The sequence below is a fragment of the Culex quinquefasciatus genome, chromosome 1 (genome assembly GCF_015732765.1).
Source record: "Culex quinquefasciatus strain JHB chromosome 1, VPISU_Cqui_1.0_pri_paternal, whole genome shotgun sequence".
NCBI lineage: Eukaryota > Metazoa > Arthropoda > Insecta > Diptera > Culicidae > Culex > Culex quinquefasciatus.
In genome coordinates this window covers 104,148,544-104,172,672 of record NC_051861.1, presented here as the reverse complement: position 1 = coordinate 104,172,672, position 24,129 = coordinate 104,148,544, and the positions used below count along the sequence as shown (strand labels likewise).

General features: G+C 28.7%; 1 protein-coding gene across 1 annotated transcript in view; it reads right to left on the bottom strand.

Annotated features, from left to right (window-relative positions):
* The window catches only part of LOC6045246 (transcription factor 20), a 30,490-nt gene extending 6,361 nt beyond the window's left edge, over positions 1-24,129 (bottom strand). The window contains exons 1-3 of the mRNA XM_038248538.1: positions 23,155-24,129; positions 15,663-16,514; positions 10,140-10,704 (exon numbers count right to left, since the gene is read on the bottom strand). Of these exons, the coding sequence (XP_038104466.1) occupies positions 10,140-10,704; positions 15,663-16,514; positions 23,155-23,808 (2,071 nt within the window). The 5' untranslated portion in view covers positions 23,809-24,129. The remainder of the gene's footprint in view (positions 1-10,139; positions 10,705-15,662; positions 16,515-23,154) is intronic.

The following is a 24,129-nucleotide window of genomic DNA, read 5'->3' as shown; positions in this document are numbered from 1 at the left end:
AAATTTCAAAATTTAAAATTTAAAATTCTAAAATTTAAAATTTAAAATTTAAAATTTAAAATTTAAAATTTAAAATTTTAAAATTCTAAAATTTAAAATTTAAAATTTAAATTTTAAAATTTAAAATTTAAAATTCTAAAATTTAAAATTTAAAATTTTAAAATTTAAAATTTAAAATTTAAAATTTAAAATTTAAAATTTAAAATTCTAAAATTTAAAATTTAAAATTTAAAATTTAAAATTTAAAATTTAAAATTTAAAATTTAAAATTTAAAATTTAAAATTTAAAATTCTAAAATTTAAAATTTAAAATTTTAAAATTTAAAATTTAAAATTTAAAATTTAAAATTTAAAATTTAAAATTTAAAATTCTAAAATTTAAAATTTAAAATTTAAAATTTAAAATTTTAAAATTTAAAAATTTTCTAAAATTTAAAATTTTAAAATTTAAAATTTTAAAATTTAAAATTTAAAATTTAAAATTTAAAATTCTTAAAATTTAAAATTTAAAATTTAAAATTTAAAATTCTAAAATTCTAAAATTTAAAATTCTAAAATTTAAAATTTAAAATTCTAAAATTCTAAAATTCTAAAATTCTAAAATTCAAAAATTCTAAAATTCAAAAATTCAAAAATTCAAAAATTCAAAATTCAAAATTCAAAAATTCAAAATTCAAAAAATTCAAAATTCAAAAATTCAAAATTCTAAAATTCTAAAATTTAAAATTTAAAATTCTAAAATTTAAAATTCTTAAAATTTAAAATTTAAAATTTAAAATTTAAAATTTAAAATTTAAAATTTAAAATTCTAAAATCTAAAATTCTAAAATTTAAATTCTAAAATTTAAAATTCTAAAATTTAAAATTTAAAATTTAAAATTTTAAAATTTAAAATTTAAAATTTTAAAATTTAAAATTTAAAATTTAAAATTTAAAATTCTAAAATTTAAAATTCTAAAATTTAAAATTTTAAAATTTAAAATTTAAAATTTAAAATTCTAAAATTTAAAATTCTAAAATTTAAAATTTAAAATTTAAAATTTAAAATTTAAAATTTAAAATTTAAAATTTAAAATTTAAAATTTAAAATTCTAAAATTTAAAATTCAAAATTCAAAAATTCAAAATTCAAAATTCAAAAATTCAAAAATTCTAAAATTCAAAAATTCAAAATTCAAAATTTAAAAAATTCAAAAATTTAAAATTCTAAAATTTAAAATTTAAAATTTAAAATTCTTAAAATTTAAAATTTAAAATTTAAAATTTAAAATTTAAAATTTAAAATTTAAAATTCTAAAATTTTAAAATTCCAAAATTTAAAATTCTTAAAATTTAAAATTTAAAATTCTAAAATTTAAAATTTAAAATTTAAAATTTAAAATTTAAAATTTTAAAATTTTAAAATTTTAAAATTTAAAATTTAAAATTCTAAAATTTAAAATTCTAAAATTCTAAAATTCAAAAAAATTTTAAAATTTTAAAATTTAAAATTTAAAATTTAAAATTTAAAATTTAAAATTCTAAAATTTAAATTCTAAAATTTTAAAATTTTAAAATTTAAAATTTAAAATTCTAAAATTTTAAAATTTAAAATTCTAAAATTCTAAAATTCTAAAATTTAAAATTTAAAATTTTCTAAAATTCTTAAAATTCTAAAATTTAAAATTCTTAAAATTCTAAAATTTAAAATTTAAAATTTAAAATTTAAAATTTAAAATTTAAAATTTAAAAATTTAAAATTTAAAATTTAAAATTTAAAATTCTTAAAATTTAAAATTCTAAAATTCTAAAATTTAAAATTTAAAAATTCTTAAAATTCTAAAATTTAAAATTTAAAATTTAAAATTTAAAATTTAAAATTTAAAAATTTAAAATTTAAAATTTTAAAATTTAAAATTTAAAATTCTAAACCTAAAATTCTAAAATTTAAAATTCTAAAATTTAAAATTTAAAATTTAAAATTTAAAATTCTAAAATTTAAAATTTAAAATTTAAAATTTTAAAATTTAAAATTTTAAAATTTTAAAATTTAAAATTTAAAATTTAAAATTTAAAATTTAAAATTTAAAATTTTAAAATTTTAAAATTTAAAATTTAAAATTTAAAATTTAAAATTTAAAATTTAAAATTTAAAATTTAAAATTTAAAATTTAAAAATCTAAAATTCTAAAATTTAAAATTAAAATTTAAAATTTAAAATTTAAAATTCTAAATTAAAAATTTAAAATTTAAAATTTAAAATTTAAAATTTAAAATTCTAAAATTCTAAAATTTAAAATTTAAAATTTAAAAAAATTTAAAATTTTAAAATTCTAAAATTTAAAATTTAAAATTTAAAATTCTAAAATTCTTAAAATTTAAAATCTAAAATTTAAAATTTAAAATTTAAAATTCTAAAATTTAAAATTTAAAATTTAAAATTTAAAATTTAAAATTCTAAAATTTAAAATTCAAAATTCAAAATTCAAAATTCAAAAATTCAAAATTCAAAAATTCAAAAATTCAAAAATTCAAAAATTCAAAAATTCAAAAATTCCAAAATTCAAAAATTCAAAATTCTAAAATTCAAAATTCTAAAATTCTAAAATTCAAAAATTCTAAAATTCTAAAATTCTAAAATTTAAAATTCTAAAATTTAAAATTTTAAAATTTAAAATTCTAAAATTTAAAATTCTAAAATTTAAAATTCTAAAATTTAAAATTTAAAATTTAAAATTTAAAATTCTAAAATTTAAAATTTAAAATTTAAAATTCCAAAATTCTAAAATTTAAAATTTAAAATTTAAAATTCTAAAATTTAAAATTCTAAAATTCCAAAATTCCAAAAATTTTAAAATTTAAAATTTAAATTCTAAAATTTAAAATTCTAAAATTCTAAAATTCTAAAATTTAAAATTTTAAAATTTAAAATTTAAAATTTAAAATTTAAAATTTTAAAATTTAAAATTTAAAATTTAAAATTTAAAATTTAAAATTTAAAATTTAAAATTCTAAAATTTAAAATTTAAAATTTAAAATTTAAAATTTAAAATTTTAAAATTTAAAATTTAAAATTTAAAATTTAAAATTTAAAATTTAAAATTTAAAAATTTAAAATCTAAAATTTAAAATTTAAAATTTAAAATTTAAAATTTAAAATTTTAAAATTTAAAATTTAAAATTTAAAATTTAAAATTTAAAATTTTAAAATTCTAAAATTTAAAATTTAAAATTTAAAATTTAAAATTTAAAATTTAAAATTTAAAATTCTAAAATTTTAAAATTCTAAAATTTAAAATTTAAAATTTAAAATTTAAAATTTTAAAATTCTAAAATTTAAAATTTAAAATTTAAAATTTAAAATTTAAAATTCTAAAATTTAAAATTTAAAATTTAAAATTTAAAATTCTAAAATTTAAAATTTAAAATTTAAAATTTAAAAATTTAAAATTCTAAAATTTAAAATTTTAAAATTTAAAATTTAAAATTTAAAATTTAAAATTTAAAATTTAAAATTCTAAAATTTAAAAATTTAAAATTTAAAATTCTAAAATTCTAAAATTTAAAATTTAAAATTTTAAAATTTTAAAATTTAAAATTTAAAATTCTAAAATTTAAAATTTAAAATTTAAAATTTAAAATTTAAAATTTAAAATTTTAAAATTTAAAATTTAAAATTCTAAAATTCTAAAATTTAAAATTCTAAAATTCTAAAATTTAAAATTTAAAATTTAAAAATTTAAAATTTAAAATTTAAAATTTAAAATTCTAAAATTCAAAAATTCAAAATTTAAAATTCAAAATTCAAAATTCAAAAATTCAAAAATCTAAATCAAAAATTCTAAAATTCAAAATTTAAAATTTAAAATTTAAAACTCTAAAATTTAAAAATCTAAAATTTAAAATTTAAAATTCTAAAATTTAAAATTTAAAATTTAAAATTTAAAATTTAAAATTTAAAATCTAAAATTCCAAATTTAAAATTTAAAATTTAAAATTTAAAATTTTAAAATTTAAAATTTAAAATTTAAAATTCTAAAATTCTAAAATTTAAAATTCTAAAATTTAAAATTTAAAATTTAAAATTTAAAATTTAAAATTCTAAAATTTAAAATTTAAAATTTAAAATTTAAAATTTAAAATTTAAAATTTAAAATTCTAAAATTTAAAATTTAAAATTCTAAAATTTAAAATTCTAAAATTCTAAAATTCTAAAATTCTAAAATTCTAAAATTCTAAAATTCTAAAATTCTAAAATTCTAAAATTCTAAAATTCTAAAATTCTAAAATTCTAAAATTCTAAAATTCTAAAATTCTAAAATTCTAAAATTCCAATATATAAAAATCATAAAATTCTGAAATTCCAACATATTAAAATTATAAAAACCTGACATTTTTTAAGTTCTAAATTATAAAATTCTAAAATTCCAAAATTTTAAAACTATAAAAATCTAAAATTTGTAAAGTTCTAAAATTTTGAAACATTAAAAATTTTAGGTTTTTAAAATTTTAATATTTTGGAATTTTAAAATTTTAGAGTTTTATAATTTTAATATTTTGGAATTTAAGAATTTTAGAATCTTCAGAATTAGAAATTCGAATTCGAAAATTCTAAAAACCTAAAAAATATTATAATTCCACGATCCTAAATTCTATTTGTGTTTGAAGTCCTGAAATTCCAAAAATATTAAAATACCAAAATTATAAAATTTTAAAATTCTGAAATTTCCAAATATTAAAATTTAAAAATACTTGTGTTACAATCTTCAAAAATTAAAGAAATGCTCAAATTCAAAAATTCCAAAACTCTAAAAAAAGGTCCTATAAAATTCAAAAAATTTATAATTCCTTAGGCTGGTACAAATATTTTTTAAAGTTTTTGTCGTCGTCCCCCCCCCCTTCAAAATTGGCCCGAAAAATCAGGGGGCAAAAAAAATATTTTTACAATAAACTTCAAAATTTCAATGAAAATTCAAGTGCAACCAGCTGAAATCAAATTAAAATACATTCTTCTGCGTTTAAAATCATTTTAGCATGTTTGGGTTTATTAAAAAATCTTAAATTTTTTTGAAAATTTCAGTTTCTGAAATTTTTAAATACTAAAATTCTTAAATTTTGAAATTTTAAAAATCATTTTTTTGAATTTTTAGATCCAACATTTTAAGTTTCTCAAAATAATAGAATTCCAAAATTCCGAAATTCCAATTTTCAAAATCCAGTAATCCGGAAAAAAATTCTTGAATTTTAAAAATCCTAAAACCCGAAAAATTTAGATTTCTGATATTTTAAAATTTCAAAATTCAAAATAAAAATTTAAAAAAATTTCAAATCACAAAACTAAGAAATTTTAAAATCCAAAAATATTAACTAGGAAAAATATTGGATTAAATCTGCAAAATCCTAATTTTTTAATCTGTTTTTCGAATTTCTAGTTTTTGAGTGTTGTAAAAACTGCTGTCCATAATCAGACTGTAGACCCCATATTCGCCCCAGTTGATGATACGGTATGTCCACGCATCCTCCACCCTTGTAGATTCAATAATGTTCTCAACTCATTGGCATGGGTTTAACAAACTTGTTGAAAATTTTGCCACTTGTACTCAATGCTCTACTGCTTCTCTAAACTGACAAGCTTATTACAGGGTGACCACTCAAATACCATTTTCATATTCCAGTTGTCAGTATTTAACTGAAATGAAAAATGAAAAATTAAATGAAATGAAAAATTAAAAATTCAGTTTGATAAGACTCCATGTATTACAACTTACTTTAAGCGAAATGTTCGAAGAGACAAACTCTTTAAACATATTTGCAATAAATTTCTTTTATTTACATTTTTGATTTTTCAATAGTTTTTTCATGTTTACAAATCGTAAAAAAGTTGTATACGATATTTAAATTTTCCGAAAACTGAAAATCTAGATTAATCTATAGTAATTTACCCATACTCACAAAAAAAAAAGTTCAAGATAAACATTTGGGAAAATATATGTGAAATGACTTAATGAACGTTTTCCACCAAAATTGCCAAACTCTAGTTCTGAAATTCCAAAAACTGAAATTTTTTAAAATTCCACGATCCAAAATTCCATTTGTTTTGGAGATCCTAAAATTCCAAAAATATTAAAATTCTAAAATTCTAGAATGTTAAAAATCTAAAATTTTGAACATTTCACTATACTAAATTCTATTAGGATCTCCAAAAATTCCAAAAATATTAAAATTTTAAAATTCTAAAATTTTGAATTCTTAAATTCTAAAATTCTCGCAATTCGCAATTCGCAATTTTCAGTGTAAGAACGGGCCTTGACCGATCTTATGCACCAGGTTCCCAACGAATACGCACTGCCCTTACACCTACATCTTACCCTTGCTCTGAGTCAGTACGAGCAGCACGCTAGAACACGCTTTGAATGTTCGTGCCAGGCATGCACACCTTCTTTTCCGGTTACGCATTTTAACTCGGCCGGGGGTGGTACATTACGTAGGGTTTGATGTAAGTATAAGCGCCTAACCATTTATAGTGTGCCTATCAACTTTCATTAAAGCAAAAACTGTTATATTTTAGTTTGAATTCAAAAACTAATTGTTATTATACTGTGTATTGTTTTCTCCTGAAATCTTTCCTAGTGTTGAGTCGTGTTTATCTGTTGCTATTTCTTTTGTCGCGGTGTTTTGTTACATTTTTGGTCCTAAGCATTTTAGAAAAGTTTTTCAAAAGTACAATAGTAATATTTGTGTTAATCCTTTAATCATTCCATAAATTGAGTAAGGGCTCGAACCTCACTTGCTTAAGAAAAAGGTGAAGTTTCAAAACAATAGACAGTGAAGGAAATATACTATGTAAAGAATCAATAATAAAAGAAAGATAGTAATTTATGAAGTAGATAAAGAAATTAACAATAGTTAATAAATAGAGGTAACAAACAAGCTTAGATTGTATTGAGGGCAATTTACAGGGAAGATGAGAAATTATTCAAATAGATAAATAAAGAAAAGGCACATGATAAACAAAATTGACGTCGCTGCCAAATTAAGGGAAAGCGTTGAGAAATAAGAGAATCAAATAAGTAAAATCGAAATCAAATGGAGGATAGTAAACAGAAGCCGTTTTAGAAAATCAGTGAAACAAAATAGCTGTTAGCTGAAATGGAAAGAGGAGAAACCCCGTTCTGCGATGCTCAGGTACATCCACAGCAGTTGACTCAACATACTGCGAATCAAAACAATACCGTCTACAATCACAAATTACTTCCCTTTCCCACATTGACGCGCCCCTTTCTTCTAGCCGTCTCGACTCTGACCCTCGCTGGTCAAAGGTTTACGATCCGTTTCACAGGCCACCAGCTAGGTCATCATGAAAACCAAGCCAACGTGGAGGTAAGAAAATAGGACACTTGCAAGGAACCAGAGCTATACTGTCCTGATCAAGAATGATCTAACAGGACTACGGACGTAGTCAGTGACGCTCCTTCCAGGATGTTCCTCGCCTAAGCGTCAACTGAAGAGGTATTAACAGTATCATTCGCCCTTGGCCTGCATTCTTAAATTCTAAAATTCTCAAAAATATTTTTTATAATTCCATGATCCTTAATTTCATTTGTTTTGGAGATCCTAAAAAATCCATTGATATTAAAACACTAAAATCAAAAAAAAATAAAATTCAGAAATTTACAAATATTTAAATTTTAAAAATAATAAAATTTCAAACATTTAAAATTTAATAAATGTTCAAATTTGAAAATTCTAAAATTCTAAAAATAGATCCTGAATTTTTTCGCAATTCGCAATTCGCAATTTTCAGTGTAAGAACGGGCCTTGACCGATCTTATGCACTAGGTTCCCGACGAACACGCACTGCCCTTACACCTACATCTCACCCTTGCTCTGAGTCAGTACGAGCAGCACGCTAGAACACGCTTTGAGTGTTCGTGCCAGGCATGCACACCTTCTTTTCCGGTTACGCATTTTAACTCGGCCGGGGGTGGTACATTATGTAGGGTTTGATGTAAGTATAAGCGCCTAACCATTTATAGTGTGCCTATCAACTTTCATTAAAGCAAAAACTGTTTTATTTTTAGTTTGAATTCAAAAACTTATTGTTATTTACTGTGTATTGTTTTCTCCTGAAATCTTCCCTATTGTTGAATCTGTTTATCTGTTGCTATTTCTTTTGTCGCGGTGTTTTGTTACAATTTTTGGTCCTAAGCATGTTATAAAAGTTTACCAAAAAATACAATAGTAATATTTGTGTTAATCCTTTAACCATTCCATAAATTGAGTAAGGGCTCAAACCTCACTTGTTTTAAAAAAGGGTGAAGATCGAAAATAATAGACAGTAAAAGAGAATTTATTTTATAAAAATCAAGTATCAATAGTAAGAGAATGATGAGCGTATTTTGAAGAATAAAAATGAGAAGCTAGATGTATTAGATGTGAAATTAGACAATAGTTAATAAATAGAGATACAAAGCAAGATTATAGTAATGATAATTTATAGGACAGATAAAGAATTATTCAAATAAATAAATTCGCAATAAAATCAAAAAAGATTAGGCGAATGATAAATAGACTTGATATTACTAGTACATTAAGGAAAAGTATATTTTTAAGGAAAAAAACAAAACAAAGTTTGTTACAGCAGTATCAATTGATAGAAAAGAGTGGAAAAGCTTTGAGAGATAAGAGAATCAAAAGTAAGTATAATTAAAATCAAATGTTGGATATTAAATAGAAGAATCAGTGAAGAATTGGGAATCAGAAGAGCAAAATAAAAATAGGAGATAGGTGGTAGCTAAGAATGAAGAGAAGAGAAACCCCGTTGTGCGATGTTTCAGGTACATCCACAGCAGTTGACTCAACATACTACGAATCAAAACAATACCGTCTACAATCACAAATTACTTCCCTTCCCCACATTGTCGCGCCCCTTTCTTTTAGCCGTCTCGACTCTGACCCGCGGTGGTCAAAGGTTTACGATCCGTTTCCACAGGCCACCAGCTAGGTCATCATGAAAACCAAGCCAACGTGGAGGTAAGAAAATAGGACACTCGCAAGGAACCAGAGCTATACTGTTCTGATCAAGATAATTCGGATGATCTAACAGAACTACGGATGTAGTTAGTTACGCTCCTTCCAGGATGTTCCTTACGTGGACGTCAACCGAAGAGCACGCAACAAGGTCAGTGCCATTGCATGCTCTTAGGTATCAATCCTTGGCCTGCAAAAAAAAAAAAAAATAGATCCTGAATTTTTTAAATTATAAATTCTGAAATCCTTAAATTTCTTGTTTCCTAAATTATTAAAGTCCATAATTTCAAAATTCAAAAATTGTAAAATTCTAAATACTAAAATTCTTAAGCTCAGAAATAAAAGAATGGATTTCTAAGTTCTAAAATTGTAAAATTCTAAAATTTTAAAATTCTAGAATTTCAAATATTTAAATTCTAAAGTTCTAAATTTTTTAAGTTTTCAAAATTCCAAGATCCTAGATTTCAATTTCTGATATCTGGAGTTTTTTTTTATAAGGTCCAATAAACCAAATTTCCAGTTTTTGCTTTTTGGGTGTTTTTAAAACCGCCTTGAGTCAGGGGTATTATAAAACACCCAAAAAGCAAAAACTGAAAATTTGGTTTATTGGACCTTTTCAAAAACAACTCCAGATATTCTAAAATACTTAAATTATAAAGTTCTGAAATTTTAAAAATGTTTTTTTTTTTAAATTTCAAGATCCAAACATTTTAAATATCTGAAATAATAGATTTTGAAAATTCTTAAATTCCAAACTTCTATAAATCCAAAATCCAGAAACCCGGAAAAAATCCTGGATTTTAAAAATGTTGTTATTCTAAAATTCTTAAATTTCAAAATTACAAAACCAAGAAATTTTAAAATTCAAAAATTATTAATTTAGAAAAAATATTGGATAAAACATTTTTAAAATCTAAAAAATTCCTAATTTTTAAATCTGAACAGAAAATTAGATAAATAACAAAAAAACAGTGCATCGTTTTCCAAATTTGGAGCTTTTAAGTGCTATAAAAACTGCTATCCATAATCAGTCTGTAGCCCAGATTCACCCCGGTTGCCGGAAATTTTATAATGTATCAATGCTCCACTGCTTCTGCCTACTACTTCAAAGCTTGTTCCAACCCCACTCACCATGTATCGTCCCCCCGTTCGCCAAGCTCGTCCCGGGCATCGTCGTGTACTGCGTGGTCGTCCCCGGCACAACCCCTCCCTGCACCTGCACACTTCCCACGTCCAAACTGCCCGGCGTCAGATAGCTGAACCCGCTGGCGTCCAACAGCCCCGCACTCGGTCCCAGCCCGATCCCATCGTGACTGGTCGAAACCAGCTGGTTCGTACTGTTGAGGACGTTCGCCAGCGAGGTCGGCGTTATTTTGAGGGTCGATCCCGTCGTCGTCGCCGTCGTGCTGGTCGTCAGGTTGATCTGGCTGAGTCCCTTGCCACCGGTGCTTACGAGCGTGCCCATGCTGCCGAGGGTGAGGCCGGCGCTTTGCTGCTGGAGTTGTTGCTGGTGTTGCTGTATTAGGGAGTTGTTGACGCTGCCGCCGCCTCCCGGGCCGGAACCGACCACCGGGTTGACGTCGCTGGTGGATTGAGGGGCCAGTACGGTGGTCGTGGCTGTGGAGAGTGCCTCGCTGGCCGTTGCGTTGTGCAGGTTGATCTCTAGATTCTGCAGCTCTGGAATGTGGGGACGGACCTGGAAAAGGGAGGGATGTTTTTGAAGAACTTCTTGAAAAACTGCAGGGTTGTTACGGAAAAATAATCCGCGCTATATTAATACTTATTTCGGATAAGTTGGCAGCCCTGCCATCAAGAGTACACGGAGAAAAAAGAGTTCCCAAAATCATGAACAAGCGTTCATGAAAATGGGAACCACGAACAAAGTGTTCAAATTTCATGGTACGTTTTTCAAAATCGTACCATGAGATTTGAACACTTTGTTCAAGGTTCCCATTTTTAAGAACGCTTGTTCACGATTTTGGGAACTCTTTTTTCTGCGTGTAGAGGCTGGCGGTGTGCGGTCCGCGGAATTTGAATTGTTTAGTCGGTAGTTTTTATAGCAAATCGTGTGAAAAGTAGTGAAAAGACTATACAATGTGTAGATTTCATGTGGACAGTGAAGATTTCCTGGAATTTTTGGAATTTGGACAGTTTTTTGCGATTTTTGTTTTCTTCGCCGCTTGGTCAAGGGTTTGACAGTTCATCGCGGCGGCTTCGCTCTTGCAGTAGTATTAGTGTGATGTGGGCTAGCTCGTTCTAAGGGTGGTATTCAACTCGTTAAAAAAAATCAAATAGTGCGAAAGAAATAAAAGCAGTTTGCCAAGGAATATTTTTGGAAGTGTCATCAAGCAGCGCTCAAGCCATTTCAACTGATACTGGAAAAGGTGATGCAGATCGAGAAAAAAGTACTTGGAAGATCAGCAAAGCTTGGTGGGCGGTCTGCGATCGGTTGAGGTTGGTCGGAGAACGTGGATATCGTGCTGAAGCAGCAGCTGACCAAGAATTGCCAGCATATCAGTACGCCAGGATGTGAGTCGTGTCGGTAGAAATAGGATCAAGCTGCTCGTGATAGAGGCTCGTGAGCGCAACTGGAATTCCGGACGCATACGGCCTAAATATGGGACAACTCCCGGGTGCTTAGGACTACCAGAAACCAGAAACTTGGTGAGATCTATCCAAACTGAAATTTTCACATTTTGCCTACTTTTCAACAATTATTAAATACGCGCTGATCCCTGTTTTGTCTGATGGGATTGGAAGTTTAAAATAGTTCGAGAACTCGTCTGGTTCTTGTTCTATGTTTAGGCGGGGCCAGACAATGCCCAATGACCTCGGAATTGGGCCGCTAGGATCTCTGCCATTCTGAAATGGGTCATTGGAAGCAGCGCGAGGGCTGTCACCACCTAATACCCGGGACTGAGATATGTTGTATCAGCATAAACCAAGTCTGATACAAACTATTCTTTCCCATAATTTCGCTGCCGGCCAGCGGGTATTGGATTGGACCACACACACACACACACACACAAACAGTTTCATACTAGCTCATTTTTATAAAATAGCAAAGAAAGTATATAGGAACAAAAAGTAAACTAAAAAAAACCGCAAATCGTAGTGTTTTTTGTTTAATAAAAACAATTTTAAATCCAAAATAGCCTAATGAGGCCAAATCTCAGAACGCAGAGTCTTGAAATGCCGAAAATCATATGGACAGATTTATTTTTGCTAGCATGAAGTGATGATTTTAGCAAAAAAAAAGAAATAAAAATATTGTGAAGATTACATATAAAAAATTGAAAATTTAAATACAAATACCTTTAAAAAATTTAAAGATCCCAAAATTGAAAAAAAGGTTTTAAAAATTCATCAATCTAAGGATTTCATAATTTAAATGAAAATCGTATTCGATGATCCTCGCCAATGTGTCATTCAGAAAAATCGCATCACGAAATTTGTATTATTTTCTTCTCAAAAATTCTAATTCTAATCTAAAATATGACTTCAACTTCGTAATCTACGTAAAATGTGACAAGAATTTTCAGAATTTTCAGAATTATTCAGAATTCTCAAAATTTTCAAAATTTTTTAGAATTTTCAGAGGTTTTTGAATTTTCTGTATTTTAAAAATTTTCAGAATTTTTAGAATTCTCAGAATTTCTTTTTCTTAAATTTCAGAATTTTCGGACATTTTGATTTTTTTATATTTTCGGAGTTTCCAAAATATTCAAAATTTTTAAAATTTTCAGAATTTTCTGAATTTTTGAAATTTTCCAAATATTCAGATTTTCAGAATATTCAAAATTTTCTAAAATCTTAAAATATTAAGAATTTTCAGAATTTTTTAAACTTTCAGAATTTTCAGAAATATTCAGAATTTTTTAATATTTCAAAATTTTCAATATTTTTGAAATTTTTAGATTTTTTAGAAGTTTTTTAATTTTCAGAATTATCAGAATTTTAAGAATTCTTAGAATTCTAAGAATTTTTAAAATTCTAAGAATTTTTAGAATTTTCAGAACATTTTGATTTATTTTAATTTTTGGAGTTTTTAAAATATTTAGAATTTTCAGAATTTTAAAAATTTTCGATATTTTCAGAATTTTTGAAATATAAAAAAATTCCTGAATTTTTAAAATTTTCAGAACTCTTAAAATTTTCAGAATTTTTAGAATATTCAAAATAATTCAGAATTTTGAAACATTTCGAAATTTTCAAAATTATCAAAATGTTCGGAACATTCAAAATTTTCAGAGTTTCAAAATTTTTTAGAGTTTTTAAAATTTTCAAAATTCTCAGAATTCTCAGAATTTTCAGAGTTTAAAGAATTTTTAGAATTTTTAGAATGTTCAGAATTTTCATAATTTTTCAGAGTTTTTTTTCAATTTATTTTTTAAATTTTAAGATTTTTTTTAAAATTAGAATTTACAAATGTTTTAGAATTTTGAATTATTTTGGATTTTTTGGAATTTAAAAAAAAATGAAAATTTTCTGAATTTTCAGAATTTTTAAAATTATTCAGAATTTTTAAACTTTTCTAAATTTTAAAAAAATATCAAAAATTTCGAAATTTCCAAAATTCTCAGAGTCTCAGAATTTTTCAGAGTTTTTAAAAAATTTCAAAATTCTCAGAATTCTTAGAATTTATAGAATTTATAGAATTTATAGAATTTTTAGAATTTTCAGAATTTTCAGAATTTTCAGAATTTCTCAATTTTCAAAGTTTTTAAAATCTTCAAAATTTTGAAATTTTTTAGAATTTTAAGATGTTTTAGAATTTTTAAATTTATAGAATTTTCAGAATTTTCAGAATTTTCAGAATGTTCAGAATTTTCAGAAATTTCAGAATTTTTAAATTCTTGAGAATTTTTAAAAAATTCAAAATCTTCAGAATTTTTAGAATTTTTTAAATTTTCAGTGTTGTAATAGTTTTTAGAATTTTCAGAATATTTGAAATATTAAAATTTTGTAAATTTTTTAGAATTCTTAAATTTTTATTTTTTTTTCAAATTTTAGAACTTATAAGAGTTTTTAGAATTTTTAAAATTTTTAGAATTTTTAGAATTTTTAGAATTTTCGGAATTTTTAGGATTTTTAGAATTTTTAGAATTTTTAGAATATTATTTTTTTTTTTGAATTTTTAGTTTTTTTTGAATTTTTTAAATTTTTAAAATTTTTAAATTTTTAAAATTTTTAGAATAGAAATTTTTGACTTTTCATATTTTTTTGAATTTCTAAGATTTTTAGAATTTTTAAATTTTTTAGAATTTTGCAAATTTTTTCAGAATTTTTAATTTATTTAAATTTTCAGAATTTTTAGAATTTTTAAATTTTTAGAATTTTTAGAAATTTTAGAGTTTTTAAAATTTTCAGAATTTTTATAATTTTTGAAATTTTTAAGAATTTTTAAAATTTTAAGAATTTGTAGAATTTTTAAAATTTTTAAATTTATAGAAGATTTTTGAAAAAAATAGAATTTTTAAAATTGGCGGAATTTTTAGAAATTTGTGAGTTTTTATAATTTTTTGAGTTTTTAGAATTTTTAAAATTTTTAGAATTTTTAAAAATTTTAAAATTTTGAATTTAAAAAAATAAATCAAAATTTTTGGAATTTTTAAAGTTTTTAGAATTTTTAAAATCGTCAAAATTTTTCAAAATTTTCAGAATTTTTAATTTTTTTCTAAATTTTTTGATTTTTTAGAATTTTTAGAATTTTCAAGTTTTTAGAATTGTTAGAATTTTTAAAGCTCTTAAAATTTTAAGAATGTTTAGATTTTTTTGAATTTTTTAAATTTTTGGAATTTTCAGAATTTTTAGAATTTTCATAATTTTCAGAATTTTTAGAATTTTCAGAATTTCTAGAATATAAGAATTTCCAGAATTCCTAGAATTTCTAGAATTTCTAGAATTTATAGAATTTCTAGAATTTAAGATTTTTTAGAATGTATGTGCCTTTGTTCTATTGATCGTTTTTAAGTTTAATGTATACCAATTTTAAATTTCGACTTTTGAAATTAAGTTTCTTTTAGAATTCCTGAATTTTTGGAGTGTGTGAATGTTCAAAATTTTTATTTTTTTTAATTTTGGATAAATCAAAAAAGTTTTTAATTTTTGAATCTCTAAAACATTGAATTTCTGAAACATTGAATTTTGGAGCTTTTATTTTTGAATATTTTTCCCCCAAGAATGTTTGAATTTATAAAAAATGTCTTTCTTAAACCGCTCCCATTTCTAATCATTTTTGTCATCCGAATGTCTATAATCTTCGGAAAAAAGGTTCACAAGATCAAAATCGAATTAATCAAGTACAATAAAACAAATAAAAAATAACCCTACTAGAACATCACTCAAAACTCAAATGAAATTAAATATTCAGAGCCGGTAGCAGATGTCAAAAATGAGTTGAGTGTAAGAATAAATTTATTTGAGAAATCTTCAACAAAAAATCTTTTCTTGAAGTTTATTTTGACATTTCTTGTTTAGAAATTACAAATAAATATTTTCGGATGAAAATTCAATTTTGTTTCAGTAACAACTTTTAAGAAATCAAAGTTTTTGCACTAAAAAAATCGTAATCTCGAATTTAGCCAGCAAATCCGCGCGATCCACGCCGTCCGTAACAACCCTGAAACAGCATTAAAATCCCCTCCAACTCACCTTCATGCCATCGGCCCGATGCGGGTTCCGACATCCCCGACACTTGCAGTCGACGCAGGACTTGGAATCGACGTAGCACGGACACCGCTGCCCACAGCAGGTCAGCTTTCCCGGCGTGGCCGTCGCATTTCCGCACCGACAACCGCGTCGCTTCAACAGCTGCTTCGCCGACTGTTTGCTGTTGTTTGCGGCGGCGGCGGCGGCGGCCGCTGCAGCTGCTGCGGCAGACCCACTCGCCGATTGTCCGGCCAGCGTCGTCATTCCGGACGAGGCCGCCGCCGCCGCCGCCAGCGTTGCCGTCGTAGTCTGCGCCGTGGGCATTTTGAAACCGACCACCGACGAGGAGGCCGCCGCCGACACGACGGTCGAGCTGTTCTCCGCCAGGGTTTTGGCCAGCTTCAGCTGGCCGTCCTTGTCCAGGGTGTGGATGGTGGCGCGCCGTTGGACGTGCGGTGGGTCGGTTTTTCGCTTGATCGTGATTTTATTCCCGTTCCCGGCGTACAGCACCGAGTACATCGTGGACCCGTTCGAGACGGTTTTGATCGGTGCCGAGCGGAATTTAATCTCTTTCTGTTGTTGTTGTTGTTGTTGTTGCTGCTGTTGGTGGTGCCGACTCTGCGTCTGGACGACAATTTGCTGTTGTTGTTGCTGTTGGGACTGTTGGTCCGGTATGTTGGCCGATGTGACGGTGTAGGACGAGGCGGAGTTGCTTGTGTGATCGGAACTGGTGTTGTGGGCGCCCGGATGGGACTTTACATGCATTTGGGAGCCGCCGCCGCCGCTACCAATGCCGGTGCTGGACGAGATGAGCATCTGCTGGCCCTGTTGCTGGAGGTTGGCGGAGGTCATTGTCTGGAAGAGGAAAAAAAGTGTTTGAAAAAAAAAACTTGAGAAAGTTTGATTTTTTTTTGTCATAACCAATTAACCCTCTAACGCCCAGAGCTGTTTGCCAATCGTAAAAATAGTAAATGGCTAAATTTTGGTACACCAGAGCACCATCAGGAAGATGAGCAACTTTTTTTTAAACCAAAAAATCTCGTTTTCTTCAAATCTATTGGTTCATTTGTTTGAAAACGCTTCGAAATGTGTTAAAAACTACTTATTCTTTGCTGTAAGACCATATTTCTGAAGTATTAATTACAAATTATTAAATCTCTGCATTTTCAGGTTTCTTTGATTGGCTCATTCAAAACCCACAAACAACCATTTTCATGAAAAATTAGGAAAATAACAAAACTATCGGTCTAATAACAATGTTTTGTCTTGTTTATGAATAGTCAAGACGTTTATAAACTTTTTTTTTTTTGATAAAAATAAGCTTTTCTGTAATTTCGAAAAAAGTGCTCCTGAATATTTAGTTGCTCATATGCCTAGGTGGTGCTCTGGTGCACCAAATGAAAAAGGTTGAAAAACACTTGAAACCGGTCCAAACTCACAATGTTATTCACAGGAGTTCTTGTCCAAGGTTCAAATGATAGCAAAACATTTTCTGTTTTTATAAATTTTTGTGTTTGGTAATTTTTACGGGCTTTCGAAAACAGGTCTTATTTATTTCCCTAAAATTGGCCCATTTTTGTTTACATTCCACACTGTAACTTTGCTTGTGCTTAACCAAATTTGATGAAATTTGGGGGTATGTGTGTGTGTGTGTGTGTGTGTGCAACCAACCAAACGGGACCACGCGGTCGCTTCTTACAAATTGAGTTGTTTCCATGTATTTTTAGTTCTACATTCTATACATGCAAATAACTCGCATAGGCATTTGTAAGGTGTTAGCTCTGCCGAGCTTCGGTGACCCATTTCTACACTGGCTAACCGAGCGCGAGGTACTTCAGCTTTATCGACAAGCCCCGCCCTGAAGAACGTTTGGACCAATCGGATTCAAACGTTATTTAGAACTTCCGAACCCTTGTCAAATGGACAAGGACCCAGCGCGTATATAGTTGATGGTGGTAATAGTATTCCTAATTCCAGTCATAGCTCACCAAATCGCGATGGCCTAGTGGTTAGCATTTTTGCTTACTAATCCAAAGGACGGGGGATCGAACCCCGACTCGAGCGACTTTGATTTTTCGTACATGTTCAGAGTTTCAAGATTTATATTTCCTATACTTTCTCGTTGGGAGCAGATGGGAATCGAACCCAGGACCATTCGCTTACAAAGCGAACACCGTAACCAGTCAGCCACGGCCGCTCCTTTTTGATGAAATTTGGGGGGATGTTAGTATGTTCAATAACGAAGTAGCAGCTACGGGTAGACATCAATGCTATGCTATGCTAAATTTGGGGGGATGTTAGTATATATTCTACATGAACACCTGCAACTTAAAGCACCATGAAAAGTTGTGTCAGTTCTGAGATATTTGAGTTCAAAGTTTTGGTGCTCTGGAGTAACCATGGGCGGGAGAGGGTTAACATTCAATTTATGTCCACGCTAAGCCGAGATATTTGCATTTTAGTGAACAAAAAGTGACGAATTTTCAAAATTCTTGGTATATAAGCGTTTTTAGCATAAAACATTGGCTACTATGATTACAAACGAAAAGGTATATATTTTAGATATATTTATTTTGTTCGCTCAAAAACGGTATTTGTTAATAACACTTCATGAAAAAACATGAGATTTTCTCACAATGTGACGTAAACGACATATTTATAAGTACTGCTCTGTGCTCTTCTCGATATGAACAAATAAAGGTCTAATGGGTAACTTTTTTTGAAAAAATAAGTTTTTATAAATGAATTTGTTTCATTCGAATGTACATACATAAACAAAATCACGTTCACAGCTTGGAGATATAAACTATATTTAAATCAATTTTGATTTATGATTATTTGTCGTTTACGTCGCATTGTGAAAAAATCTTATGTTTTTTCATGAAATATTATTAACAAATACCGTTTTTCAGCGAACAAAATAAATATATCTAAAATATATGCCTTTTAGTTTGTAATCTGGGTGATGAATAGAGAGAATGCATTACGTGATTTTCGAATGATCCCACTTTGTTTACATCTACAAAGTAGGAGGCTGTTCAAGCACAAGCATGACTTTTTTCTTACTGATAAATTAGCTGTTTTATAATCATTAGCATGTGTTTTATTTTGTCTAGTAGGGTAGCGTAGTCATCAATGAGACACTTTTGGTTTTCAACTTTCAATGATTTTTTGTATTTTTATCATCTGCATTTTTCTATGAGCTTTTTGTTACATTTTCTTTCTATTAAAGTGTTCTAGCATTGACCAAAATATGAGATCGATCTGATGTCTACAGCCAGAGTTATTCAACTGTCTCATTGTAGACGCACTTGGCAGAAACAATGAGACAGGTGGGGAACAATGAGACACTCTATAAAAATCAAAACTTTTCGAGCTAAACATCATGTTTTTGTGTTGTATCATTGCAGGTGACTTGGCTTGAACATTTTAAAGCAATTTTGCCAACTTGAAACTTTAATTAACAAAAGTTATACTTAAAAGTATCTAAATTTTGTAAAATCCATATATTCATGCCAAATAACTTTATATTTTTGGTTAAATGAAGTTTAAACTCAATAAATATGCCAAAAATCACTTTAAATTCATGTTTTGAAAGATTTACAAAGATTTTGAAAAGTTTAATGAAGAAAAATCAAAGTGTCTCATTGTTACCCATGGGCTGAAAAGAGTGGGGAACAATGAGACAGCCCTGGATTCTGGGTATATTCTTAGTTTTGGTCAAAACTGATGAAAGGACATTGTAGCCCAACTCATTCCCTATGAATAGTCGAAAGAAATCTGAAGAAAAAATAGTTTTTGTGTTAATGGCAGCCTATGAGCGAAAGTGTAATTTATGTCCATAACCAAAGCCACTATTATGGCAAACGTGTATCAAGTAGACACACCTTTCCCCCAAATATGAGCCTGATTGGTTGAAACTACGACTTGTGAGAGCCATTTTATCATTGTTCCCCGTGTCTCATTGATGACTACTCTACCCTATTTGACATTTTTTGCTGGAAAATTGTGTATGTTTTCAAGTTTCGATCGGTTAGAAGAGGTTTTTAATTTTTACGGGTGACGAAAAACTGCAGCGAGGGTGTCAGCCAGGGTTATCAGGTCAAAATTTTAAAAATCTTGCAAAGTATCGATAAAAAATCTGGAAAAATCTGGCTGACAAAAATCTAACAGTTTTGAATTGTGAAGGGATTGGAATATATGGATTATTTAAAAAGTTTGTAGAATTCAGATTGTTTGACTGATTTTATGGCCATAAAAATGATGAATTGCATTTTCTTTTCGAAAAACACATTCTAAATTTTTCGATTTTCAATAAATTTCATTCATTTTAATCAAAAAGTTGTTCAAAAAGGTCATAAAGTAAAAAATCTGTCAATATCTGGCACAGAGGAGTTGAATCTTTATTCTGGCTGAAACTTGAAAAATCTGGCATTCCCATATTTATCAGGCAACCTGGCAACCCTGGTGTCAGCACTGCCGCAAATTCCCTGGCTGATTTTGGAATCCTGCAGCTCTTCCTGGCCCAGCAAATAAACATCGCTAGTTCTAGCGAAGCTGATCCAACAAACAAAGAATATTTTCACATAACCAGTATGTTTTTAAAAGGAACCAAACATTAAAGACAGCTTCTGCATCGATACAACCGCATCAACTCTATAAACTACTTTCTTTATAATTTAAAAAAAATTACGATCTCACCTTCAAATTACTTAAGAATTCTCAACTACGAATTCGGGTCCTCAAAAGCCACACATTTTTCATTTTGGCTAAAAAACATTTTTTTATGATCGATAACAATACTCTCTACATTTGGCGAACAGTAAATTGGTTCCACTCTGACAGTTTCAAATTGAGGCCGTTTTGCGAACCACTATTCAGCACCCAGTTTGTAATCATAGTAGCCAATGTTTTATGCTAAAAACGTTTATATACCAAGAATTTTGAAAATTCGTCACTTTTTGTTCACTAAAATGCAAATATCTCGGCTTTGCGTGGACATAAATTGAATGTTAAAAAAAGCCAAATGATCTCCGTAAAATTTCCTATATGCTGAATGCATCAGTTTTGGTTTTTTTTTTTCTCCCTAAAACGCCCTGCCATGCCCAAACACAAGCTTTTATGGACTATGTATGTACAGGAATTTGTTCAGGGGACATTAAACTATAACTTGAAGCCCAAGGCGACCAAATTCGAATGACTTTAGTATTATTGTTACGCGCATTTCTGAAAAATACTCGAAAAATGCACTTTTTTCATTCAAGCTCCGCGCGCGAGTTGTAAACCATTTTTGGGAATTTTTTGTTGCATGCAAACATTGTTCCTGACATCCTAATCTATCATTCTAGGGGTGAGCACCGAAGATTTGACAACTTTTCATTTTTTTGGGACGGTCTAATGCACAGATTTTCTGATTTTTGAGTTTAAATGTCAAATTTGAAGGCGATCTAATTTTTTTTATCTTTTTTTTTATGGAGACAAATGAAACTTTGTTGACATGTTATTCTACGCTTATGTAAGCCATTTTTGTGTACCGTTAGTGGGGGTGACTTTGGGTCGAAAAACGATACACCTCTCGTAATTTCTTAATAACAAAAAAAACATCGAAAATCTTTCAACGTAGATTTGTTCTTAGATAGTTTACTAACATTTTCCCAAAATATTTGTAGATTTTGATGAACAATACCTTAAATGCTTGATTGTATTTTTCTGAAAAAAGGTTATTTATTTATTTAACATGATTTTTGCATCCATTAACCCCTCGGTCATTTCGGTTTGTATTGGTTTTTTGACGTTTGTCTGCTTTTAAACTGGGCTACGGCCCAGTTATCGAGAGCCCAGTTAAAAAGTAGTCCAGTTACCGAACAACTACTGTAGTTTGAAAATTGACCCAATCTCACCCCTTAGGGGGGGTTACATTGGGCCAAATGAAACTAAAATGATGCTCATATACAACGATCTGGTAAAAACAAGTCATCCAACAGTGTTTCTTGTTCAAGGGAATCGTATTGACATGCTACAATGTTTGAAGTTGAGATTTTTAAACATTTGTGTAGTTTGCGAGCAATTCCAACAAAAATATTAGAAAAATGATTTTTCGAGAGGTAATTTTTGGCCAAAAACGTACCTTAACTTTAGACAGCTGCCAAAATAACAGAATTTGTTTTAGGAACGAGATTTTTTTAGCGAAATCATCTTAAGATGTCCCCTACACAACCCTTTTAACAGAATTTAGTTTCATTGAGAAGAACCTGAGAAATGGTAAAATCTGAAAAAAATACTTTGACCCAATCTCACCCCCCAGACCCAATGTCACCCCCACTGACGGTATATGGAGCCAGTTTCACTCGATAATGACATTTGAGAAGGGCGTAAGTGTTTTGAATATTTTTGTGATTCGTAATTTAAATATTTCTCTATCTCAAAGCCGTTGCATCGTATTGAAAAGTGGTCAACGGGGCTTTCCGAAAAAAATACACTGAAAGGAAAATACCACTTTTACGAGATTTTTTGATTTTTAAGTTTAAAAATCAAATTTGAAGGTGAGCACATGATTTTTTTCGTTCAAAATGTTTGTGAAAATAGCCTAAGATGTTACAACAAGACTCACGAAAAATGCAGGATGGAGCAACTCACCTAAAAAAATACAAAAATCATTTACTGAAACTGTTCTAAACGTCAAAATTTTCAAAGCCAAATATGGGAATCGATTCTTCAGACAATTTTACATAACAGTCTCCATTCTGACCACTGTCCTAAGTCCAATCCTTGTGAAGTTATAGCGGTTTTAAAAATAAAAATCGCCTTTGCCTTTGACCGCAAAACCATAAAAGGCCAAAACTCCTGTTTTTTTTAGCATTTTTATTTTTAAAGCCACTCTATCTTCACAAGGGTTGGACTTAGGACAATAATAAATATAAAGACTTTTATGAAAAATTGTCTGGAGAATTCTCCAGATAAGCATCCTATCCGCAAATTTCAGATTTCGTTTAGATAACAATTAAAATAATTAAAATCGAATGATGAATAAAAAAAAAAGTATTTAAGAAACTTTTCATAAAAACTAATACCGTCATCAGGAGTGGGGGTGAGATTGAATCATACAAAAATATAGAACACCAACATTCTTATTTCTTAAACATGTGCAGGGCTACACTATTTCCAGGCTTTTAAACACGCCTTAAAATAGTTTCAATCATTTTAAAAATTGGGATGTTTCATACAAGTTTCAGCATAAAAGTGTGCAATTTGAATTAATTTTAGAGTAAATTGCTCCAACATGGTTAAAACTGCTGTCCCAATTCGCCCCATGTGTCCCGATTGACCCCAGTTTACGGTACTTCTTTTTGCACGTATTTAAATGCGAATTTTAGTCCAGCATGACCCGGATGTTTTTCGAAAACTTGTTATGAAATGGGTTTGTCAAAAACATCACATTTTAAATTTTGGTTTGATTCATAAACAGTCACAAAAATGCTCAAACTAAAATCCTCACCTGCGGCGCCACCACGCTGGAGCTCACCGTCGGCGCCGGATAGATACAGGGCAGTATCGAGTACGCCGACTTGGTGAGGCCCGAACTGCACCGATAGTTATCCTGAAACCGGGCTCCCTCCTCGATCAGCTCCCACAGGTTGCTCGGCACGGTGATGGTCTGCGGGACGGCAGCCGGTGTCACGGCCTGGTCCACGTTCGATCCCGCTCCACCAGCAACGGTCATCGAGATTCCGTTCAACGCCGATGCTTGCCGGCGAATTTCCGCAAAAAAGGGCTTCGTCTTGATGTACTCGCAGATGCTTTTGTAACACTGGAGCAGCATCCGCAGCTGAGTGTTCTCCACATAGCGGTTGTAGTCCTTGCAGGACGCACACGAAGGCTTCAGCTTCTTCCGTTCGCCGACGCAACCCCGACAGACGTGGTGCTGGCAGTTGAGTTCCGCTGGGGTGTGCGGTTCCAGCAGCAACCGGCAGCACACGGCACAGCTGAGACTCTTCCGCAGGTACGGCAGCAGCCGGTTCAAATCGGTAAAGGTGCTACTTCCCGGGCCCGCTCCGTTCGTTCCGCCCGAATCTGTCCCACCTGGGCCACCACCACCACCACTTTGGAACACCAACCGGGACGTCGTAATGTACAAACTGACCGGATTCATCGCCGACCTCGTCGATTCCCGGCAATCGCTTCAAGTGCTTCTTCTGTTGTTGTTTTTGTTGTTGTTGCAGCAATCCTTTGAGCCGGACCGGAAAATCGCCGAAACATTTGATCCGCGGCGCAAACACTCAACACAAACTACGACCACGGTGCACGGGAGGGCACACTTCCAGCACAAACTGCCGGAAATTCCGCGAGGATAGTTTACAAACGTTTTTTCGGCTCTCTTTTCGGTTTTAAATTTCCGACAATAAAAAAACTCCGAACACAAAACGCGAATCGCGCGACCGTCAACAAACAAAAAGTTTTGTTGTGCGGCGGT